Source organism: Coregonus clupeaformis, chromosome 28 (assembly GCF_020615455.1).
Source record: "Coregonus clupeaformis isolate EN_2021a chromosome 28, ASM2061545v1, whole genome shotgun sequence".
Lineage (NCBI taxonomy): Eukaryota > Metazoa > Chordata > Actinopteri > Salmoniformes > Salmonidae > Coregonus > Coregonus clupeaformis.
In genome coordinates, this window is record NC_059219.1 from 30041719 (window position 1) to 30064028 (window position 22310).

The 22310-nt window shown below is 45.9% G+C and overlaps 1 protein-coding gene across 1 annotated transcript; it reads right to left on the reverse strand.

Annotated features, from left to right (window-relative positions):
* Nucleotides 1–727: 727 nt before the first annotated feature.
* Nucleotides 728–4090, reverse strand: LOC121557843 (zinc-binding protein A33-like). Its single transcript, XM_041871311.1, has 6 exons — nucleotides 3633–4090; nucleotides 3324–3410; nucleotides 2566–2796; nucleotides 2348–2370; nucleotides 2140–2270; nucleotides 728–2034 (listed from the first exon to the last, which is right to left on the reverse strand). Exons 1-6 carry the CDS (start codon nucleotides 4029–4031, stop codon nucleotides 1502–1504), a joined length of 1404 nt encoding a protein of 467 aa, XP_041727245.1. The 5' UTR covers nucleotides 4032–4090; the 3' UTR covers nucleotides 728–1501.
* Between the last annotated feature and the right edge of the window lie 18220 nt (nucleotides 4091–22310).

Consider the following 22310-nt stretch of genomic DNA (forward strand, 5'->3'; position numbering starts at 1 on the left):
GTTATACAGACCAGTCTTTAATCCAGCCAGTCACTCTCTACTCAGTCACATAATGGGATTGTTAAAATAAAAGCAAAGTGAACAAATACTTTCACAAACTTAATATTCCAGGAAATGAAACCAAATCCAAACTATCACATTTCCCTCTGCATCCTGGCAGAAACCCAGGTGTGTGTACTGTATCAACCAACAATAATGAGTGATCTAACACAGAGTAGAGGGATATAAAACAACATTTAAATAAAGGTTACATCAAACTAGTAATTACTTATGTGTTGTGAGAACAGTACTTTACCACTAGATGCCAGTAGGTATCCAGCCATTGCAAAGAGCAACGGTCAATACTGTGAAAAGCACTGCAAAACTACATTGTAGATTGTAATTTACTGCTGGTGAAGACATGGCAGTATTACTTAATAGTGTATACGTATACAGACATGGTCACCCAATGAGATATGCTGTTATTATGTGTAATTTACTTTTAAATATAGACAGAAAATAGTCCTACAGTAAATCCCATTTACTTTGAACCTTTCCTTCAAGACACCAAGGTATGTGTCATCCTATAAACAAACAATTCCAACAGCCTCAACCAAATGGTATTGCAGTCTCTCTCTCTCTCTCTCTCTCTCTCTCTCTCTCTCTCTCTCTCTCTCTCTCTCTCTCTCTCTCTCTCTCTCTCTCTCTCTCTCTCTCTCTCTAAGATGGAGTGGCAGGCAGTGCGATGAATGCACAGTATTTTTTATTCATATCTTGACCATTTTCTCCATCCATCAGTATATCCTTTAAATGATTGTAATGGTTGGATTTCACAATACGTTGCCTCTTTGAAACATCAATGATGCATTATGTGTTGAAGGGAATTCTTCAATCTGGACTCTGGTGATTCAGATCAAAATGATGTCATTTCCAGTTGGCAAGTGTTCAGTTTAGAGTCCATTTGGGTTTGAATGGCTGTCTCTGTATAGATCTTCTGTATAAACTACTTTGTAGTACATCCTCTGTGTAGATTGATATACCCATCTAGTGGTGAGAACTTGAAATGGCAGTAGATGCAAAAAAATGTATCATCTGTCAATCAAGCACGTTTATAGGAGTTCAATTAACTTGAACAGGTTGATAGGACATTGGGAAAACAATATTAAATTGATATGGACAGCACAACATGACGTTCAATTGGAATTTGTATTATTTAGAATGCACATACTGAACACACTAATAATCAATTGCATTATACAGAATATGTTGAATACACATAACAATGATTGTGATGATACTGTGTAATGTTCTATTATGTTTAGTAATGATTTAATAAGATAAGATAATATATACTTTATTAGTCCATATGAGATGGAAATGTTTCTTCTGCTTTTTTCCACAACCCCTCCGATATACACACACAAATATACACAAACACACATTAGGTTGGAGAGGCTGGAGAAGAGGGAATCCGCAGTGCAGCGCCCGATGAGCAGATATGACTCATGCCCCAGCTCACGTCTCAGTTCACAGTTACCTTAGTGAGTGGTCTCTTACAAAGGTGAAGTGGGCTTTTAAGACTGCCTATACTAAAGTATGGGAACACTTTTTCAGTGAATGTATCGTTGAAGGTGTACAGAGTAGTGCCCTTAGTGGGATCCCAGAATGTCAGCTCCCCCTTGTCACAGTCCAGATGTACTCTGATCACTCGTGGGCGTTCATCTACCTTGATCTCTGTGCGTGATTTCACACCTGCTTTGTATTTCCCACTAATATATCTGATGCTCCACAATCCACTCTGAGGAACCAGTTTTACTAGCTTCTTGCGCACGATGGACTCTTTGGCTACCCCCAGAGACCAGTTATCGCTGTCTCCTACCTCTACGTCCCAGTAATGTTTGCCTTTATTGAAGCCCTCAGACCCCAACACTCCTACATTAAACCTCTCAGGATTGTCTGGGAGACTCTGCTTTTCCTCACAGCACGTCACAGTGGTGAGGTCATCAGTGAGGATGAGCCTTGTGGACACTGTGTTTGGATCCATGGTTACAGGATCTAGAGAGATACAGATAGACCATTTCACAGAACTATTGAAAGATATATTCTGTTCACAAGTGTTGGAGAGTTGGTGAATTGAATTGTGAAAAACCCTGGACTTACTGTAGTCAACAATCTTAATCAGACTGTCCCAGACTTTGAATGTCAGACATCCAACATGCTTGGCCATGTCAATGAATGCTCCTGGCCCCATCTCATCTTTTGCAGAAGTGTCTGGAGGTGTACAATCGGCTCTAGGGTAATAATTAAACATTAGTGATTCCATTCAATGGAATGGAAAAGTATGGAGATAAAATAAAATGGGACTTACCTGATAAGTATGGCCTCGTAGTTCTATAGAAAAAACAAGGACAAATGACACTGTTACAGTATGAGGTGGCATTGAGATAGAAGGCCATAAACCTGTCAATCACTGCAAATATGCTTCTGTGCCTCATAGTTTACAGGTGTGTACACTGACAGTTGTGAAACCTTTGTATTCACCAACAAAAAATACCTTGACTAGCCCTTAACTTAAGGCCCACATACCTGCAGGAATGTGATATCATCAGTCTCCATGTCTGTTTTGATAACTCCAATAGTCTCAGAAAGCATTGAGATATTCTTGGTCAACATCTCCGTTCTTTCTCTCATCACTTCATATTTCAGCTGTTGTTCCTTTTTCAGAGCAGCTATCCTGGCAGCCTCTTCTTCTTCCAGGAACTGGTAAAATTTCTTAAACACCCCCCTTATCTGCTCCTCTCCAAGTTGGGCCTGGACCTACCATAGACAAGAAGGAAACTTAAAAGGATAGTTCACCCAAATTACAAAATGACATATTGTTTTCCTTAACCTGTAAGCAGTCTATGGACAAAGTATGACAGCAATCCATGCTTTGTTTTAGTTTCCCTGGCACTGTTTCCACATGCTAACAATTTAACATTTGTGGAACAAATCCCATTCAAATCATGGGACCGATATTATCATTTATTGCGCATCAAAACATCTATAGTTGACTTTGTTGAGCTTAAAAATACATTATTGATACATTCGGATTGATTTGGACAGGAACAATTCTAATATCAGTCCCATGATTTGAATGGAATTTGTGCCACAAATGTTAATGTTGAAACAGCACCAGGGAAACTAAACCAAAGCATGGATTGCTGTCATACCTTGTCCATAAACAGCTTACAGGGTAAGGAAACCAATGTGTAATTTTGTAAATTGTGTAAACTATCCCTTTAAACATTGCTCAAGTGTTTATATCTATACTAGAAAAATATGTCTGTATTATTGTGTACTACCATTAAGTGTTCCACACAGTTTTCATGGTCCAGTTTGGCTGTGGTCATTTTGTTCAAATTGTTCTGCAAAGGAGCCTTGATTTCACTCTAGAATGACATAAGAAGGGAACTTGTCAACCTTGCCAAATGTTTACGTAGATTACTCAAAACGGAGTCAGTTGGGCGTTCATTGTACCGTACTCAGCTAGTCATGTCTTTATTCAGTCACAGAGGGATACATTTGTCTTTAAACAAAGGCAAAGTTAACAAATCAAATTACACAAAATGATCAGTTAAATATAGGCAAACATGTTTATAAATCTGTCTCACCTTCAATTCAGGCACAGCCTCCTCAATGGGATAGCAGTCATGGCCTTTATGTTTCTTTGATGTGTGACAGACAACACAGATGGGCTGTTTGTCATTCAAACAGAAGAGTTTGAGTTTCTCTCCATGCAGCTGGCAGTTATCCTCACGTCCTTTCTCCTTTTCACTCCCTCTCTGGAACGATTCACAGAGACTCTTTAAGGCCAAACTTCGGCTCGGTTCCTCAGAAGAACACTCTTTCCTGCATACAGGACACAGGAACATCTCCATGTCCTTCCAGTATTTCCGTAGACACTCCTCACAGAAGCTGTGGCTGCATTTGAGGACCACAGGGTTGCTGAATATGTCACAACACACGGGACAAGAGAGGTGTTCCTCCAGGAGAGACAAGCTGGCTTCCATTATTATGTGTCACTCAGTGTGCTATTCTGTCTTGGTTAAGACTAGAATCCATCAAGCAGGTTAACTGGGTTGTGGCTCAAGGGAGAGGTTATACTGATTTATAAAGGCATGAAACTCCACCCACAATGAAGTTTTCATATTCCAGGAAATGAAACCTAAACCAGAACTATCACATGTCCCTCTGCATCCTGGCAGAAACCCAGGTGTGTGTAGTGTACCAACCCACAATAATGAGTGATCTAACGCAGACATGTATTAATGCTGTCATAGCAGCTTTTACCCATATAATGTAATACATGTATATAGTAAATATGCAGCTGTCACCTTTCAAATATCTATTAGGAAATACACTGTACAAACTAGAGTGACATTTTTTAATTTATTAAACTAGTGACATGCCTACTAGTACCTGTGTTGTGAGAACAGTACTTTACCACTAGATATCAGTAAATGTCCAGACATTGCAATGAGCAATGGTTATTACTGTGAAAATCATTGTAAAACTACATTGTAGACTGTAACTTACTGCTGGTGAAGACATGACAGTATTCCTTAATAGTGTATAAGTGTACAGACATGGGCACCCAATGAGATATGCTGTTATTATATGTAATGTAATGTCCTACAGTAAATCCAAATATGTCCTTTAAGACACCAATTTTTACTGTCATTTTATTAGCAAGCAATTCCAACAGCCTCAACAAAATATTATTGTCTGCAGTGTCTCTCTCTCTCTGTCTTTCTCTTTCTTTCTTTCTTTCTTTCTTTCTTTCTTTCTTTCTTTCTTTCTTTCTTTCTTTCTTTTTCTTTCTCTCTCTCTCTTGCTCTCTCTCTCTCTCTCTCTCTCTCTCTCTCTCTCTCTCTCTCTCTCTCTCTCTCTCTCTCTCTCTCTCTCTCTCTCTCTCTCTCTCTCTCTCTCTCTCTCTCTCTCTCTCTCTCTCTCTCTCTCTCTCTCTCTCTCTCTCTCTCTCTCTCTCTCTCTCTCCCTCTCTCTAAGATGGAGAATGGCAGGCAGGCAGTGCGACAGACACAGGCTTAGTGATTCATTATTTCTCTCATACTGTTCAATGTTGTCCCAGGCAGCCAGGCAACTAGGAGCCTCATTGGGGCTGAGGATGGCTGTCAATCCCTCTAGGTTCTAATGAGTTTGGGCAGTTTGACATGCAGTGTTCTCTCTTACTATCCTCCCTGGGACTCGTCTCAGTGACGGATGCCTTCTGGAGAGTATCAAGACCCCTCCACCAGTCTCACACCACTCTCAGGGTGTTACGGAGCTGACAGTACGGAGTGTCAGTGTGCTGTGCACTGCCCCCAAGTGTCCTGGGGAGAGGAGAGGGTGCTAGTGCCCAGTGTTTATCCCAAAATGCCCTCCTCCTCTTAGTTCGATGTCAGAATCAATCAACATGCCAATGTATGTTGACATGGCTTGCTGGATCAAAGTGCAGGTTGATAGTGTTGAAATGGACTCCACCCACAACTACCAGCAGTTTCTATTTGTCATTCCCATTATGGAGAGTGGCCAGGCAACAGAACCAAAACTTACAGTTAGGTTTCACTCTGCCTGCTCCAGACAGAAACTAAGGCTCAGGCTCAGGGGTGTATGCACAATACTACCAACCAGTGGAGGCTGCTGAGGGGAGGACGGCTCTTAATAATGGCTGAAATGGAGCTAATGTAATGGCATCAAACCATGTGTTTGATTATTTGATACCTTTCCACCTAATCCGCTCCAGCCATTACCACGAGCCCGTCCTCACCAATTAAGGTGCCACCAACCTCCTTTGCTACGAACCCACAATATGACAATCTAACAGTCAGATAATAAGTATTGTCTTGTCAAAACAACTGGTATCTGTATATACGGTAAACATGCAGCTGTCACCTTTGCAATATCTATTAGGTAATATATTGTACAGACTATAGTGACATTAAACAACAACAACAACAACAACAATAATAATAATAACATATCTAATTCTATCACACTATTGGTAGCTTGTTGTAACCAAGTATTGGTGCTAAACTGTGTGTTATTGGATGCTAGCATGCTAGTTAGCTATGGTGTCATAGTTAGCTAGCTGAATAAAGTAAGTTGAGTCTATTCCATGAAACATTGAACCGCTGTAGTTCACAACAATTCTAATTTCTAAAAGTGGAAGTTGGGAGAGTTTTTGTTCGGGTGGTTCAGTGAAACAATTATAGTTTCTGAGGTGGAAGTTTTGGTGAGGGAGGCCCTACTCTCTCCTTTGCCAGATGTTTAGTTCATTTCATTCCGATCTCCTCTGCATTATTGTAGCCATTTGCTACAGCCTGTCAACTATGTCTCTGCCTATCCCTGTTCTCTCCTCTCCGCACAGGCTACACAAACGCCTCACACCGCGTGGCTGCTGCCTCTCTAACCTGGTGGTCCCTGCACGCACCCCCACACCTGGAGTTCCAGGTCTCAGGCAGCCTCTGGAACTGCCGTTCTGCTGCCAACAAAGCTGACTTCATCCCAGCCTATGCTAACCTCCAGTCCCTCGACTTCCTGGCGCTGACGGAAACATGGATTACCACTGAAAACACTGCTACTCCTACTGCTCTCTCCTCGTCTGACCATGTGTTCTCGCATACCCCGAGAGCATCTGGTCAGAGGGGTGGTGGCACAGGAATCCTCATCTCTCCCCAAGTGGACATTCTCAATTTTTCCCCTAACCCATCTGTCTATCTCCTCATTTGAATTCCATGCTGTCACAGTCACTAGCCCATTTAAGCTTAATATCCTTGTCATCTATCGCCCTCCAGGTTCCCTTGGAGAGTTCATCAATGAGCTTGACGCCTTGATAAGTTCCTTTCCTGAGGATGGCTCACCCCTCACAGTTTTGGGGGATTTCAACCTCCCTACGTCTACATTTGACTCATTTCTCTCTGCCTCCTTCTTTCCACTCCTCTCCTCTTTTGACCTCACCCTCTCACCGTCCCCCCTACTCACAAGGCAGGCAATACGCTTGACCTCATCTTTACTAGATGCTGCTCTTCTACTAATCTCACTGCAACTCCCCTCCATGTCTCCGACCACTACTTTGTTTCCTTTTCTCTCTCGCTCTCCTCCAACACTACTCACTCTGCCCCTACACAGATGGTAATGCGCCGCCGCAACCTTCGCTCTCTCTCTCCCACTACTCTCTCCTCTTCCATCCTATCATCTCTTCCCTCTGCTCATTCCTTCTCCCTCCAATCTCCTGATTCTGCCTCCTCAACCCTCCTCTCCTCCCTTTCTGCATCCTTTGACTCTCTGTGTCCCCTATCCTCCCGGCCGGCTCGGTCCTCCCCTCCAGCTCCGTGGCTTGATGACTCATTGCGAGCTCACAGAACAGAGCTCCGGGCAGCGGAGCGGAAATGGAAGAAAACTAAACTCCCTGCCGACCTGGCATCTTTTCCTCCCTCCTCTCTACATTTTCTTCATCTGTTTCTGCTGCTAAGGCCACTTTCTACCACTCTAAATTCCAAGCATCTGCCTCTAACCCTAGGAAGCTCTTTGCCACATTCTCCTCCCTGCTGAATCCTCCCCCTCTCTCTCTCTGTGGATGACTTCGTCAACCACTTTGAAAAAGAAGGTTGACGACATCCGATCCTCGTTTGTTAAGTCTAATGACACTGCTGGTCCTACTCACACTGCCCTACCCTATGCTTTGACTTCTTTCTCCCCTCTCTCTCCAGATAAAATCCTGCGACTTGTGACTGCAGGCCGCCCAACAACCTGCCCGCTTGACCCCATCCCCTCCTCTCTTCTCCAGACCATCTCCGGTGACCTTCTCCCCTACCTCACCTCGCTGATCAACTCATCCTTGACCGCTGGCTATGTCCCTTCCGTCTTCAAGAGAGCGAGAGTTGCACCCCTTCTCAAAAAACCCAACACTCAATCCCACTGATGTCAACAACTACAGACCAGTATCCCTTCTTTCTTTTCTTTCCAAAACTATTGAGCGTGCCGTCTTTAGCCAACTCTCTTGCTATCTCTCTCAGAATGACCTTCTTGATCCAAACCAGTCAGGTTTCAGGACTGGTCATTCAACTGAGACTGCTCTTCTCTGTGTCACGGAGGCTCTCCGCACTGCTAAAGCTAACTCTCTCTCCTCTGCTCTTGTCCTTCTAGACCTGTCTGCTGCCTTTGATACTGTGAACCATCAGATCCTCCCTCTCCACCCTCTCCGAGCTGGGCATCTCCGGCGCGGCTCACTCCTGGATTGCGTCCTACCTGACCGGTCGCTCCTACCAAGTGGCGTGGCGAGAAGCTGTCTCCGCACCACGTGCTCTCACCACTGGTGTCCCCCAGGGCTCAGTTCTAGGCCCTCTCCTATTCTCCCCTATACACCAAGTCACTTGGCTCTGTCATATCCTCACATGGCCTCTCCTATCATTGCTACGCTGACGATACACAACTAATCTTCTCCTTTCCCCCTTCTGATAACCAGGTGGCGAATCGCATCTCTGCATGTCTGGCAGACATATCAGTGTGGATGACGGATCACCACCTCAAGCTGAACCCTGGCAAGACGGAGCTGCTCTTCCTCCCGGGGAAGGACTGCCCGTTCCATGATCTCGCCATCACGGTTGACAACTCCCGTTGTGTCCTCCTCCCAGAGTGCGAAGAGCCTTGGCGTGACCCTGGACAACACCCTGTCGTTCTCCGCTAACATCAAGGCGGTGACCCGATCCTGCAGGTTCATGCTCTACAACATTCGGAGAGTACGACCCTGCCTTACACAGGAAGCGGCACAGGTCCTAATCCAGGCACTTGTCATCTCCCGTCTGGATTACTGCAACTCGCTGTTGGCTGGCCTCCCTGCCTGTGCCATTAAACCCCTACAACTCATCCAGAATGCCGCAGCCCGTCTGGTGTTCAACCTTCCCAAGTTCTCTCACGTCACCCCCTCCTCCGCACACTCCACTGGCTTCCAGTTGAAGCTCGCATCCGTTACAAGACCATGGTGCTTGCCTATGGAGCAGTGAGGGGAACGGCACCTCCGTACCTTCAGCCTCTGATCAGTCCCTACACCCAAACGAGGGCATTGCGTTCATCCACCTCTGGCCTGCTGGCTCCCCTTCCTCTGCGGAAGCATAGTTCCCGCTCAGCCCAGTCAAAACTGTTTGCTGCTCTGGCACCCCAATGGTGGAACAAGCTCCCTCACGACGCCAGGACAGCGTAGTCACTCACCACCTTCCGGAGACATTTGAAACCCCACCTCTTTAAGGAATACCTGGGATAGGATAAAGTAATCCTTCTCCCCCCCCCAAAAAAAATAAATAATAATAATAATAAATAAATAAATAAAAAATAAATAAATTTGTAAAGTGGTTATCCCACTGAATATAGGGTAAGTCGCTCTGGATAAGAGCGTCTGCTAAATGACGTAAATGTGCCCTTGAGCAAGGCACTTAACCCTAATTGCTCCTGTAAGTCGCTCTGGATAAGAGTGTCTGCTAAATGACTAAAATGTAAATGTAAATGTAATTAAACTAGTGCTTTACCTACTAGTACCTGTGTTGTGGGAACAGTACTTTACCACTAGATGTCAGTAAGTGTCCAGACATTGCAAAGAGCAATGGTATTACTGTGAAACACATTGTAAAACTACATTGTAGATGGTTTCTTACTGCTGGTGAAGACATGGTAGTATTGCTTAAAAGCATACAGATATGGTCACCCCATGATATATGCTGTTTTTATATGTAACATTCTTTCAAATCTAGTCAAAAATAGTCCTACAGTAAATCCAATATGCTTTAGATATGTCCTTTAAGACACCATGGTTTACTGTAATTTTATTAGCAAGCAATTCCAACAGCTTTAACTAAATGTCATTGTCTGCAGTCTCTCTCTCTCTCTCTCTCTCTCTCTCTCTCTCTCTCTCTCTCTCTCTCTCTCTCTCTCTCTCTCTCCCCCCTCTCTCTCTCTCTCTCTCTCTCTCTCTCTCTCTCTCTCTCTCTCTCTCTCTCTCTCTCTCTCTCTCTCTCTCTCTCTCTCTCTCTCTCTCTCTCTCTCTCTCTCTCTCTCTCTCTCTCTCTCTCTCTCTCTCTGGCAGGCAGGCAGGCAGTGCGACGGACACAGGCTTCGTAAATGTGCGTTGCACTAGTGAATGTGCGTTGCACTACCCCAGGGGTCCTGGGGAGAGGAGAGGGTGTTAGTTCCCCTTGCCTGTCCCAAAATGCCCTCCTCCTCTTGGTTCGATGTCTCAATGCCACTCTGCTGTGGAGCTCCTTCCTGTAGCATGGCCTCTGGAGAGACAGAAGGTATTGATACCGATGGCTCCGAGAGCATGTTAAATGTTGTTATCAATAGAGTATAACGGTGTCACATTTATTGCAGCCTCGTATAAACTGATTTGCAAACAGATGACAAAAAGTCAATAAGCTATTAATCTGCTGTGCTACGCATTAATGGTGGACGGTAACTAGTGAGAAGAGGGACCATTAGTTATTAGGGTGCTTATTATGGACTGAAGAGAGCAAGGTGTAGAGGGAAAGAGGGAGGGAGGGAGGGAGGGAGGGAGGGAGGGAGAGCGAGAGCGAGAGGGAAAGGGAGAGAGAGAGAGAGAGAGGGAGAGAGAGAGAGAGAGAGAGAGAGAGAGAGAGAGAGAGAGAGAGAGAGAGAGAGAGAGAGAGAGAGAGAGAGAGAGAGAGAGAGAGAGAGAGAGAGAAAGAGAGAGAGAAATGATCACAGAAGTGTGAATAACTACCAATGGAACAGGCCTGTAGAGTAGTCCTTGGGTAAATAGTGGAAGACATTAGCAGATAAATATCCTCAAGATGAAACACAACTGTAATTGTTACAGCCCAGAGATGGAAGAAGGCCATGGTGCTTGGACTGTATGTCATGCTTTATCAATATTTCATATTCAGAGAAAAATAGTTGTGTGACGTGTTGACCAATCATTTCCATGCCCTTCACGTTCTGAGTAGTAGAGGACCACCAGCGTCAAAGGAAATAAACCTCAAGCACATCCATTTAATCAAAGGAGAATTTCATTTCTGCTTTTCACACATGAATTGAGGCCTCCATATAAATTGGATTAAATACACAATATCACCAGACTGGCCAGGCTGGCTGCTTACCAAGTACCAGTTACCTTTTCAGTCATATTACATTTTTCTCCCTTCTCTGTATTGGTGGAGGAACTCGACAACAATCTCAGACAGACATGAAACCAATGGGAAAAAAACGGGAAAAAAATATTCTAGGTGCAAACAGTTTAGAAAGTTTCCCCAGAAACCATTTTATTTATGGATTCTTACTCAGAGACCAAATGTGTGTTGATCACTGGAAAAACACGAACACACACACACACACACACACACACACACACACACACACACACACACACACACACACACACACACACACACACACACACACACACACACACACACACACTCACACACTCTCACACACACACACACACACACACACACACACCCCTGTCTTGCCCACGGCTTGCATGGGGATGAATGAGAGGTGAGGTCAATCTTATTTGGAGAGGCTAGTGAGAAGCCTGGGATTCAGACTCCATCCTCCTTGGGGCTCTGGAAGGTCGCCAGGCATCACATACCAGATCTCCAGGATTCACTGGGAGCCCAGCTTTTATTGGGTGTTCAGCCTCGCATACCTCAACCTCCACTGCTGCAAATAGAGTTTAAAGGAGCAACATCAATTCAATAACCCACACCTGACGGGGACAGTTCGATACAGCACACCCACTCTCCACTCCCCAATCTAATTTTTTATTTTCTCAATTTCCAAGCTTTCCTTTAAACTCTAGCTGAGGGAGGGAGTGATTACAAGGTTGTTTCTGGGAGATGAATTTGTGCTCTGCAATGACTCAAATCATTATTAGTTTTTTTTCTGGCTTCGTGATGGTACGAGCGAGGAAAGCGTTCCTGGTGTCAGCAAGGTTTTCACAATCGCTTTCCTGAAATTGTGTTTCATGTTATGGATTGTTTTTTTCCCCAACATCCTGAAACGGTGACTGGGGACATTTATGGAAACACCCACTGGAGAGTGAAGAAACGTTACAATGTGATTCAGATCACAGACGCAGGCACTACATCACATCACGTAGACACCTCCAGACTACGGTGTTTAGGGTAGCGACCATTTTATAAGGGCTGATCTAAAATGTTGGTGCCAAACCAATGTCACACATTGACCATCTCCAAGTAGCCTACAGTGCAGAAACGGTCATTGTCACTGGTGAGGGGCCTAATCCACTGTGGTAGGCTGGGATAGGCTCTAGGCTCTGGGCCGCACTGGGAAGAGAAGAGGACCAGCTTCACACCACAGGCAGATAAGGAGGTAGTAGCTAGAGGAAACTGGTAGTCTTTTTAGAGCCAAGATGGATGGTTGTGATGCTCCATCATGGCACAACAGGGCCTCTGTCCCCATGATAGGGGATATTAAGCGCTGCCCTGGGAGAAAGGATCCTGCCCTCATTACCTGTGTGCTAGCGGGGCATATAAAAGATGAGAATGGTTATAAGGCGCTATATAATCCTCCATTGACCTCTACGAGCCCCCTGCATCGGTCTCAGAGCGTAGATGGAGTTCAGGGACACATCCGCTGCCGCTGGCTGGGAATAGTGTGACGTGTGTGGGGTTGATTCATGACATGATGGGGTCCTTGAAGACAGTGGATAGTAGATGATGCCGTACAGTAACAACACATTTATCTTCCCCTGAGACATCACTGTTATATGTGATTACATTGGGAGTAAGAGATGACGTGCGGCCTCTGCATGTCTACTTCTATCCTGATCATGGGGGGGATTTAATTAATCAAACCTATTTTCTTGCAGGAAGCTATTGTTACCGTCTCCAATTCGACAGTTTCCATGGAACCGAGAATGCAAATAATCCTTTAATCTTAGCAGTCGGTCACAGCCTCACAGTCGCCCTCCTGCATCCCTCATCACATCACAACTCACACAACTCACATAGGTCCCAGCAACCCTTTGTCCCATGTGAAATGCCTCAGGCTCGTAGCCATTGTGGGGTTCTAATGCTTTTTATTAGTCCTTTTTTTGAGGTTTTAAATTTGATCAGTTGGTGCACTGGCCTCCTACTGAGGGGAGATGGCAGAGAAAGTACCATTCAGTAAACAATGAGGAAGGAGAAAGTTTGAGTGAGTCATCAGGGAGTTTTAACCAATAGATAACAAGGAGTAGGCATGCAGGTGACATAACAGGTTCACCATTGTGGTGCCCTGGTATAACCGACAGTTATAGCTCAAGTCCTTTCAGAGTTTCAGTCATCAGTGTACAGTAGCCTACATCCTCTTTGTCATGCAAGGAGCCAAAGTGGAGCCGATGAATGAAACGGGATGCCGTCACTCCCGGCAACCAGCCCGTCCCCTTACTCCTCCTCTGTGGGTGGACGCTGGACAGACATAGTCCCGTTGCCAGGCTACGGCAGAGGAATGCTCCGTTTCGTTGTGTCCTCCAGTTAACAACCGTGCGGATGATGCCACTAGTTTTGTACCTTATTCGTCTGACATTTCTACCGAGGGGGACAGAGGATGTGTCCCTGAATGACTTGCAGAACTGCTGCCAGTAAATGTCAACTCTAAGTCCTAATGATTTTTAGTTGTTGACATGTTTAATGTGTCCATAAAAGTAGAGAGAAACCAGTCCATTAAAGAGTAGATGGTAGAGAGTGGAGAGAAACTGATAAGGTCTATTTTTATCACCCTGTGCCTTTCAGAGGGACATAATGTGAGTTTTCAAGGAAGTTAGAAATAGAATTGGGGTGATAGTCTTAAATCCTGGTTTGTAGTCATTCATTATCTTGCTCATAACAGACCATCGACCATCCAGCATGTGACGGCTCCAGTCCGTAACTGTCACAGATCCCGAAGTACCTACACATCAGGCGTGTATTAGTGTGTCTGCACCGTTCATAAAACAACAAGTCCCCTTTCATCATTCTAATAGGGTCGTTATTAAAGATAGTCTCTGCAACGTGATCAACGACGGCCATAATCTGACTGCCATCTGTATCGACTGGGGCTGGGACTAGGGGAGTGGACTGGCCCTGACTGGAGAAGAGAGAGGAGAGGCGGGTTGTTGTTTAAAATAGTAGCAGTGCAATCAACCATTGATCTGGGGGACGAGGGGGGGGGGAGCCGGCCCTGCAGCAGCTCAATATAATGCTAGGGTTTACATTTTGATAAAAATGATGTATGAGCCGATGCGGAGAGACGGGGGAAACGAAGCGAGATAATTGTTTTGTTGGCGTTCGTTCCCTCGTCCATGGTGCCCAGTGAAGGTCATGCTTTATTGAGCGCTTTTATACATAATGTGATGTCACGAGAGGCTACACAGCTTCCAGCGGGATTGCCCAAGTAGTGCAGGGAGACCAGGTTCAACCAAAACAAGGATTTTATTAACCGTCTTCGGCAATTAACGAAATTATAACACAATTCTCTTCTTCCCAGAGCCCACCTTGGAGACTGTGTCTCTTCACCCCCACACACTCACCCCCAGTGTGTCTCTTCCCTTCAACCAAACCTTCAGCTCATCAGCTCCTGATTGGTTTCAGCTGCGTGGGAAGATTGGCCATAGAGGGTTGGAGTTCCCGACCATACCAGCAGATGGAGCCATAGCTGTCTGGGTTTGCAGCCATCTCAGGGGGATGTAACGTCCCTCCAGGACACAGCCTCTCGTGACATCACACATCCCCCTCCTCGGGACCGACGTCCTCGTCGGGGTAAAGGCAGCGAAGAAGGCATCACGCCGGGAGAGGGCGTCCGCATTGCCGTGGTGCTTGCCAGCCTGCTCTCTCTTCAACTCCTCCACCTCTAGGACCAGGGACTCAGCCTCCTGTTGTCTCTCCTTGAGTTTCTTACTGAACGCATCAGCCTTGGTTTTAGCAGAGTTTAGCTTCTGTTGAGCAGCTTTCAGTTCCTTCTCTCTCTCTGCCTCCGCATTCTTCATCTTGTTCTCCAACACCTTGTACTTCTCCTCTGCCTTCTTCTGGACCTCCTTACTACTGCGCAGGGTCTCCTCACACTCCTCGATGGTCCTGCGCAGCCTCTCCAGCTCCTCCTGTTGCTTATGGAAGGAGCTCTGTTGGAGTTTAGCCTGGAGGATATCTAACTCTTCATGTCTAACTGTTGCTTTAACAAACGATACCTCTCAGCGGTCCCCTTCAGACCAGACAGTTCTTTGTCCAGATTCTGTAGCTCCGTCTCTGTGTCGGTCTGGGCACCTGCCATCCCTATCAGAGCCCGGGCGGGAGTGAGTAACTCGGAGGATTGCACCGGAGCCTTCCCAGGATGAGTCTTGCCTCTCCGTTTCCGAGGTACTCGGGTTATCCTCTCCTGAGACTCTCTCCAGAGTGGGTAAAAGGCTGGGCAGTCTCGTCCAATTAGGACAGGGACGGGGAGGGAATCAACCACCCCCGCCGTCGTGTGTATGGTTCCCCGTGTGCTGGTCATTGTAAGTTCAGTAATGGGGTATTCTCTGGTGTCCCCATGGACACAGGAAACTGGGAGGACTTTCCCCGGGGTCAGACACGTTGGGCCCACCAAATCCTTACGCACCAGGGTGGCCCGGCTACCAGAATCCAGTAAGGCCTCCACATCATGGTGATTCACAGTTACCGGGCAGGTGGGGGGTCGATCTGGGCCGCCATCTACGACTCCCAAGAACGAGGCAAACGGTGTGTGGGTGCTGAGCTGGAGGACTCCGCAGTGGGCATAGGTTCATCGGCTGGTTTCCCACACTGCCAGGAGATATGTCCCATCTCCCCACACCGGTAACACTGTCGAGTTTCCCCCTCCTGGTGTACTCTTCTTGGACCCGCCTGGTTTCTGGCTCCCCCTGGAGCCGGGATAAGTCCTGACGTGGCTGGGTTCGAGACCTTGGGGTCCTTTGGACGGGTCCTTCCCATTTGTGGTGGGGCCGCACTCCTGGGGTCTTTTTCGGGAAGCATTCAGCATCTCCGCTGTGGCCTGGTACTTTTCCACAGCTTCCACGGTCAGATCAGCCGTGGTCAAGGCCTGTTGACTGATGAACCGTTTTGCCTCATAAGGCAGGGCGCGTAGGTAACGATCCACCACAACGGCCTCCACCACCGCCGCTGCTGTATTCCTCTGCGGATCCAGCCATTTCCTTGCGATTCGGACAAGTTCATGCATCTGCGCCCGAGGAGGTTGGTCTGGTTGGAAGGTCCAGCTGTGAAAGCGCTGGGCCATACCAAACTTTGTGAGTCCATATCTGCTGAGGATCTCAGACTTCAGGGCATCATAGTCAGTAACCTGGTCAGGGCCCAGGTCCCGGACAGCATTCAGCGCTTCCCGGTTAGGAAGGGGGCTAACAGACCAACCCACTGTTGCTTGGGCCAGGCTTCCCTAGTGGCCGTGGCCTCAAATGCATGCAGGTATGCCTCAATGTCATCGGTAGCTCCCATCTTAGATATAAAGTCACTTGCCTTTATTGGGCGGGTATTTTGGACCACCCTCTGTCTCTGCAACTGCAATTCCTCTGCCTTCAGAAGGTTGGCTTTCTTTTGCTCCTCCAAGAGAGCCACGTTTGCTTGCATCTGGGCTTGCTGGCCAGCAACAAGGGCTTTCAATATGTCCTCCATTTCAGTCGGCGGGGAGCCTACGGCCAGCTTGGAAAACTGGGTGATCAAACCTTCGGTATCCTCCTCTGACATGCACTATTACCGCTTGAGCGTGCCCGTATTCACCACCATCTGTGATGTCACGAGAGGCTACACAGCTTCCAGCGGGATTGCCCAAGTAGTGCAGGGAGACCAGGTTCAACCAAAACAAGGATTTTATTAACCGTCTTCGGCAATTAACGAAATTATAACACAATTCTCTTCTTCCCAGAGCCCACCTTGGAGACTGTGTCTCTTCACCCCCACACACTCACCCCCAGTGTGTCTCTTCCCTTCAACCAAACCTTCAGCTCATCAGCTCCTGATTGGTTTCAGCTGCGTGGGAAGATTGGCCATAGAGGGTTGGAGTTCCCGACCATACCAACAGATGGAGCCATAGCTGTCTGGGTTTGCAGCCATCTCAGGGGGATGTAACGTCCCTCCAGGACACAGCCTCTCGTGACATCACAATAACCATACATGAAACACGAAACTATAGATAATAGCACTATTGATTCTAGCGATTGCCGGAATCGTATATTTTACTAGCCTTCAACGCGACACATAAAGATGCAACTCAAGTTCTAAAATGAATTTCTCCACTCAATGTGACATAAAAACCTGTCCATTAGCCAAGTGGAATGGAGGCTGTTATTTTTCTAATGCAATACCATAGAGGGGGAGTAAAAGATATATATGAAATGGTTTACAGAAACGGTAATAGGTCCTATAGGTGTCAGGTAAGTGGCATTCCATTTGTAGTTATGGACATCAGAGGTTGATGTTTCATTGCTCTGACGATGCAGTTCACTGCTGCTCAGACAGTGGAGCAGAGAGGGAGGTGACATGATCATCATGACAACAGTTATGCAATCACTTTGGCCTATCAGTGCCTGTAGAGAGAGGACTGCTGCAACCGCTCTCACTGCCACTCCCGTCTCTCTGTCTCTCCCTAGCCCTGATCCCAGATCTGTCTGTGCTGTATACTGTAGCCAACTCCTGTGGTTGTTGATATGCCAGGCGCTGCAGGCATAGCAGGTATAACGACCACCATACTAGGCTACACGGCACAAACAGATGTGGCACCAGGCTAGTCTCTGACACACTCTCAGCCCTACAGACCTCCCTCTCAGAGTCGCGTCACTCTCCAGTACAGGGTGATTGATGTATGGCGTCCGCTGGGTGGATGGTGGGATGGTTGTTTGCAGTCAGACACAGACCCTTAGGATGGATTTTTGTGTGGGGTGTAAAGGTCAACGCGGTGTGGAACTCCCCTTCCCAGAGCAGACCTCCTCTCAACCTCATTAGAGAAGAGCACAGAACCGGCAGCACCAGACAACCTCATCTGTATGCTAACAGACTAATAAGCACGTCAACGTGTCTGGAACGCTGCCCTGTCTGACCCCCAGCATGCAAAAATCACTTCATAAAGCTGTTTGCGTTATTGAACACAAACAGTGTATCATTCTAACAACCCCTACAGATTGAAAACCAGATGAGGAAAGGCGTAGTGAAATCAAAATGGCCGCCCTCTTTGACAACAGGTGACCACACTTAAAATTCGATGGGAACACGTCAAGTTCCAGTATCCTGCACTGATATTAACACAAGTAATAACACTAGATATATTATTAACAGTAGTTAAAGTATATTTCAGCCCTGAGAGAAGTTTCAAATGAAATTAAATAAAGCAACTCTGTGGTACTTCATTCTCATCAAACTGGGGATGAGTTGAATCTGCCTTTATTTTGTTCTATTGTACAATAATGTGTAATCTTTACTGGTTATGTCTCTTCATCAGTTGAAATGTCATGCTCCATGTTGCCATGGAAATGAATGCACACCCAGCGCACTGCAAAGCATTCAAATTTGAGTTGCGAATAGATTTTCATTAATAATGCATGTTGGTCGAAATTAGCTCTGAATATTGTGATCAAAGTTAAAATCCGTGTTTAAGGAGAGTTCACTTTTAATTGTCCGTAATTACAGTGGATTATGTGGGATTATTTGGGAAGCAGTGCCATTAGATTAGAGATTATGTCACTCGCTCTGACGTCCCAGGTTGTTTCATAACCTTCACCAGATGCTATAGCCTACATCCACCTCCATGCATGTACCTATAGATAACACAACTACAGACATAGGATCTTAATTTGATCACTCTTTTGTTTTCCTGCGTCACCAGATATGCAGATGAGCTTCTGTGATTTCCATTAGTTCACTGAAAGCTCACACTAACACATGGTTATAATAACAGTATTGCACTTTTCCTGTAGCCTACTTTTTTGTCCAGCTAATAGCCTAACCACTGAGCAAGCAACATATTATGGACTAAATGTTTCAATCCTGTTGCTGCAGGATTCTTTTGCTGTGACAATATAGGTCAAATTAAGATCCGACATCTGTATGTCACCACAATCCACCAGTAATGTTCATGTCCATTGTAATGATATGACATTGTAGTATGCATTAATATGAATCTGCTCTAGTCTGGTCATGAATCTAACCCAAACTGCTGGTCGAGGAAGACTGATTACAGATTACCGAGGCACATGCTGTGTGTCAATGCTATGGATTTGTATTTACTTTTGTACTGGCTGGATTGACAGTGAGCACCTGTGAACGGCGAGGCAGCAGCCCACTAAACTGATCTGTTTACACACTCCGTTGATTCAGAGAGGAGGCTGGGAGAGGAGAAACGAGGGCCTGCTGCCCCGTGCCAATCAAAAACTATTCAGTGTCTGCCGAAGAAGCAGCGTGCCCTAGTAGTGAACGAAAGCCATAAATAACGGCAGCGTTTGACGCCGTCCACATCTGATTATTGACGTTGACTAGGTTTGGTTTCTTATCACATTTTTAGTCGTTTTTTCTCAATTGTTTTTTACATTTGTACCACAAAGGAGTTTAGAAGGAATGGAGATTCAACCACTTTCTCCTCAGACCTCCGGCGAGGTCTATGCTGCTGGTGGTAATTTATTTTCCAATCGATTTCCACTGCAGGCCCATCTCTCCTATCACTGATGTCCAGTGATCAGCTGGAGTGAGACAGAAGTGTTTTATTATGGGGTATTGCTGTCTATATAAACTGCATGGAAAGATAGTCTCTTTATAAAGCACAGCGAGGCAACCAGAAGGAGTGGTATGCATCACACCATTTACGGGTCACTGTTCTGCATCTTCTGCCATGCAATAGCTATCCACATGAATGTTTCGAGAGAGAGACAGTTCCTCAATGTCCTCAGGTGATACTTAATAGAGGGGTTCATTTCCTGGTCACAGCCCCATCTCTGTCTCGCTCTCCAGCGCTTTACACAGGCTAGATAAAAGGCTAGAGCTGAGAGCAAACTGCCAAACCCAGTGGCAACAGACAAAAATGACAAAGAAAGAGCAAACTGACCAAACCAAACCCAGAGCTTGTGGAATGCTTCACTGAGGCCCTAAGGTTCCATCATCTGTAGCAGCCCAAGTCAGGCTTGATCCACCTTAACCCTCCGTTCAGTGTTCACTCCGACTGGCACTAATCTCAGTGTTCAGTCTGCTGCCAAGATCACTGACAGTTCCCTGAGAGAAACACGGAGGTTTTCATCCCCCACTATAAAGGCGATTTAAGGCTACTGTCTGTCTGTCTGTGTGCGTGTCCCTGTGCGTGCGTGCAGCAGACAACTGGGATCACTTTCAACCCTACTCTTTATCAATGGCTTCCTCTGTTGCTATGAAGGGACTGGTGTAGTCACATGGGCCAATGAAGGACATTCCTAGATGACATAGGGATGTTTAGGGTACATACATTAGTTACAAAGCATACTGTAGGAGGTATAACCATTCTCTTCTTATTAGAATGACAAAGAGAAGCATTTCTTATGGATTTCTACCACATGTCTCCAGTTCAGACTTCCACAGTAATTTGATATATGTATTTCAACCTAGTTTGAGACTGAGAACACAACACTGCATATTAGGCACATGCATGTGAAAAGGAACATTATTATTTTTCACTAGACGTGTCATGTTTACGACGTACTTTCAAAGGAGAGAAAGAGGGAGATGTGGCATTGTGGTAGTAGAGAATAATCCATGAAGTTTGTTCTAAACAGAGGATTCATAATCAGAGCACACAAACAAAACATGAGTTGTTTTCAATATTTCATCCGATTCTTTGGCGATTTTCTTTTGCCATTTTGATAACCATGTGTTGAGTTCCATTGATTTGAAATGTACAAAGCAGTTTTGAGCTTGATCAATAAAAGTCTGGAAGATGGAAAACATATAAATCACATATCTAACTGAGGTTTTCGTCACCTCAGGGTATAGATTTCAATTATCAGCACTGACAGAATACTGCAAGACCCCCCACCCCCACACACCCCCAGCTCTCTCTCTCGCTCTTTCTCTCTTTCTCTCTCTCTCTCTCTCTCTCTCTCTCTCTCTCTCTCTCTCTCTCTCTCTCTCTCTCTCTCTCTCTCTCTCTCTCTCTCTCTCTCTCTCTCTCTCTCTCTCTCTCTATTTATCTCTCACACTCTCTCTGCCTATTTCTCTGCCTCCCCCCCTCTCTCTCTCTCTCTCTCTCTTTCACTCTCTCTCTCTCTCTCTCTCTCTCTCTCTCTCTCCTTCTCTCTCACTTTCTGCCCCTCTCTCTATTCATCTGTCTCTCACACACTCTTTCTCTGCCTCTCTCTCTGCCTCTCTCCCCCTCCCCCCTCCCCCTCTCTCCCCCCTCCCCCTCCCCTCCCCCTCCCCCTCTCACACACAGTCCTGCGGTGCAGCTCTAGTCAATATTTTACTGTAGGTACATCATCCTCCCGATCCCAGAGGACTGAAGTAGAACTTGTATCTGAATGCCAAAAAATAAATAAGCACTGGAGGAATCACAAATTAGCTTTGTTTGATTGCAAAATCCATTTTTGTTTATAAAATTGACCCTCAAATAAAACATTTAGAATTATAGTTCTGCCGCATATGATTGAAAACCCATTAATAAGAACAAACACGTGGCATGCTTGCACGTAGAAGTAAATACATTAAAAATTCATGAGTTTTTGAGGTGAAGTGTCTGTAGGTGGATAAGCGCATGGTGACTGGCTGAGAGTGTCGAGCTGAGAGACAGATCGCACCTGTCCAGGCTGGCTGTTGCTGCTTCGCCAGCGCTGTCACGCTTCAACAGCCGGACAGGGTGTTTGGCTCCTGCAGATTAATTGTCAGGGCTAAATTAACTTTCCTTCCATCCAATTGCAACCTGAAACAGCCAGGGCTTTCGAGGCTCTGGGTTCTCGAGACAGGGGAGAAGTGCAGGACATCAGGAGCTGTCAGATCCCCCCCCCCCCCAGTCCACAGAAGCATCAGGAATCAGTTCAGTGGGAGCACCAGACCAGGATTCATGGTGTCTTCTGTCTGAGTGGGTACAAGAAAGAAGGCTTCAGTTGGATCAGTATCAGAGGTACATTCAGTTAGAAATATTTAGTTCAAACTGTATTGCATTGTGTAGTAAAATCCCTTGACACAGGGAGAAATTCAATTTGAACTGTGCATCCTATTCATATGATACAATGAGGCAGCAGTAGTAGGAGTTTGAAAGACTGGTCATGGCTCACATCAACAGCATAATCCCAGAAACCCTAGACCCACTCCAATTTGCATACCGCC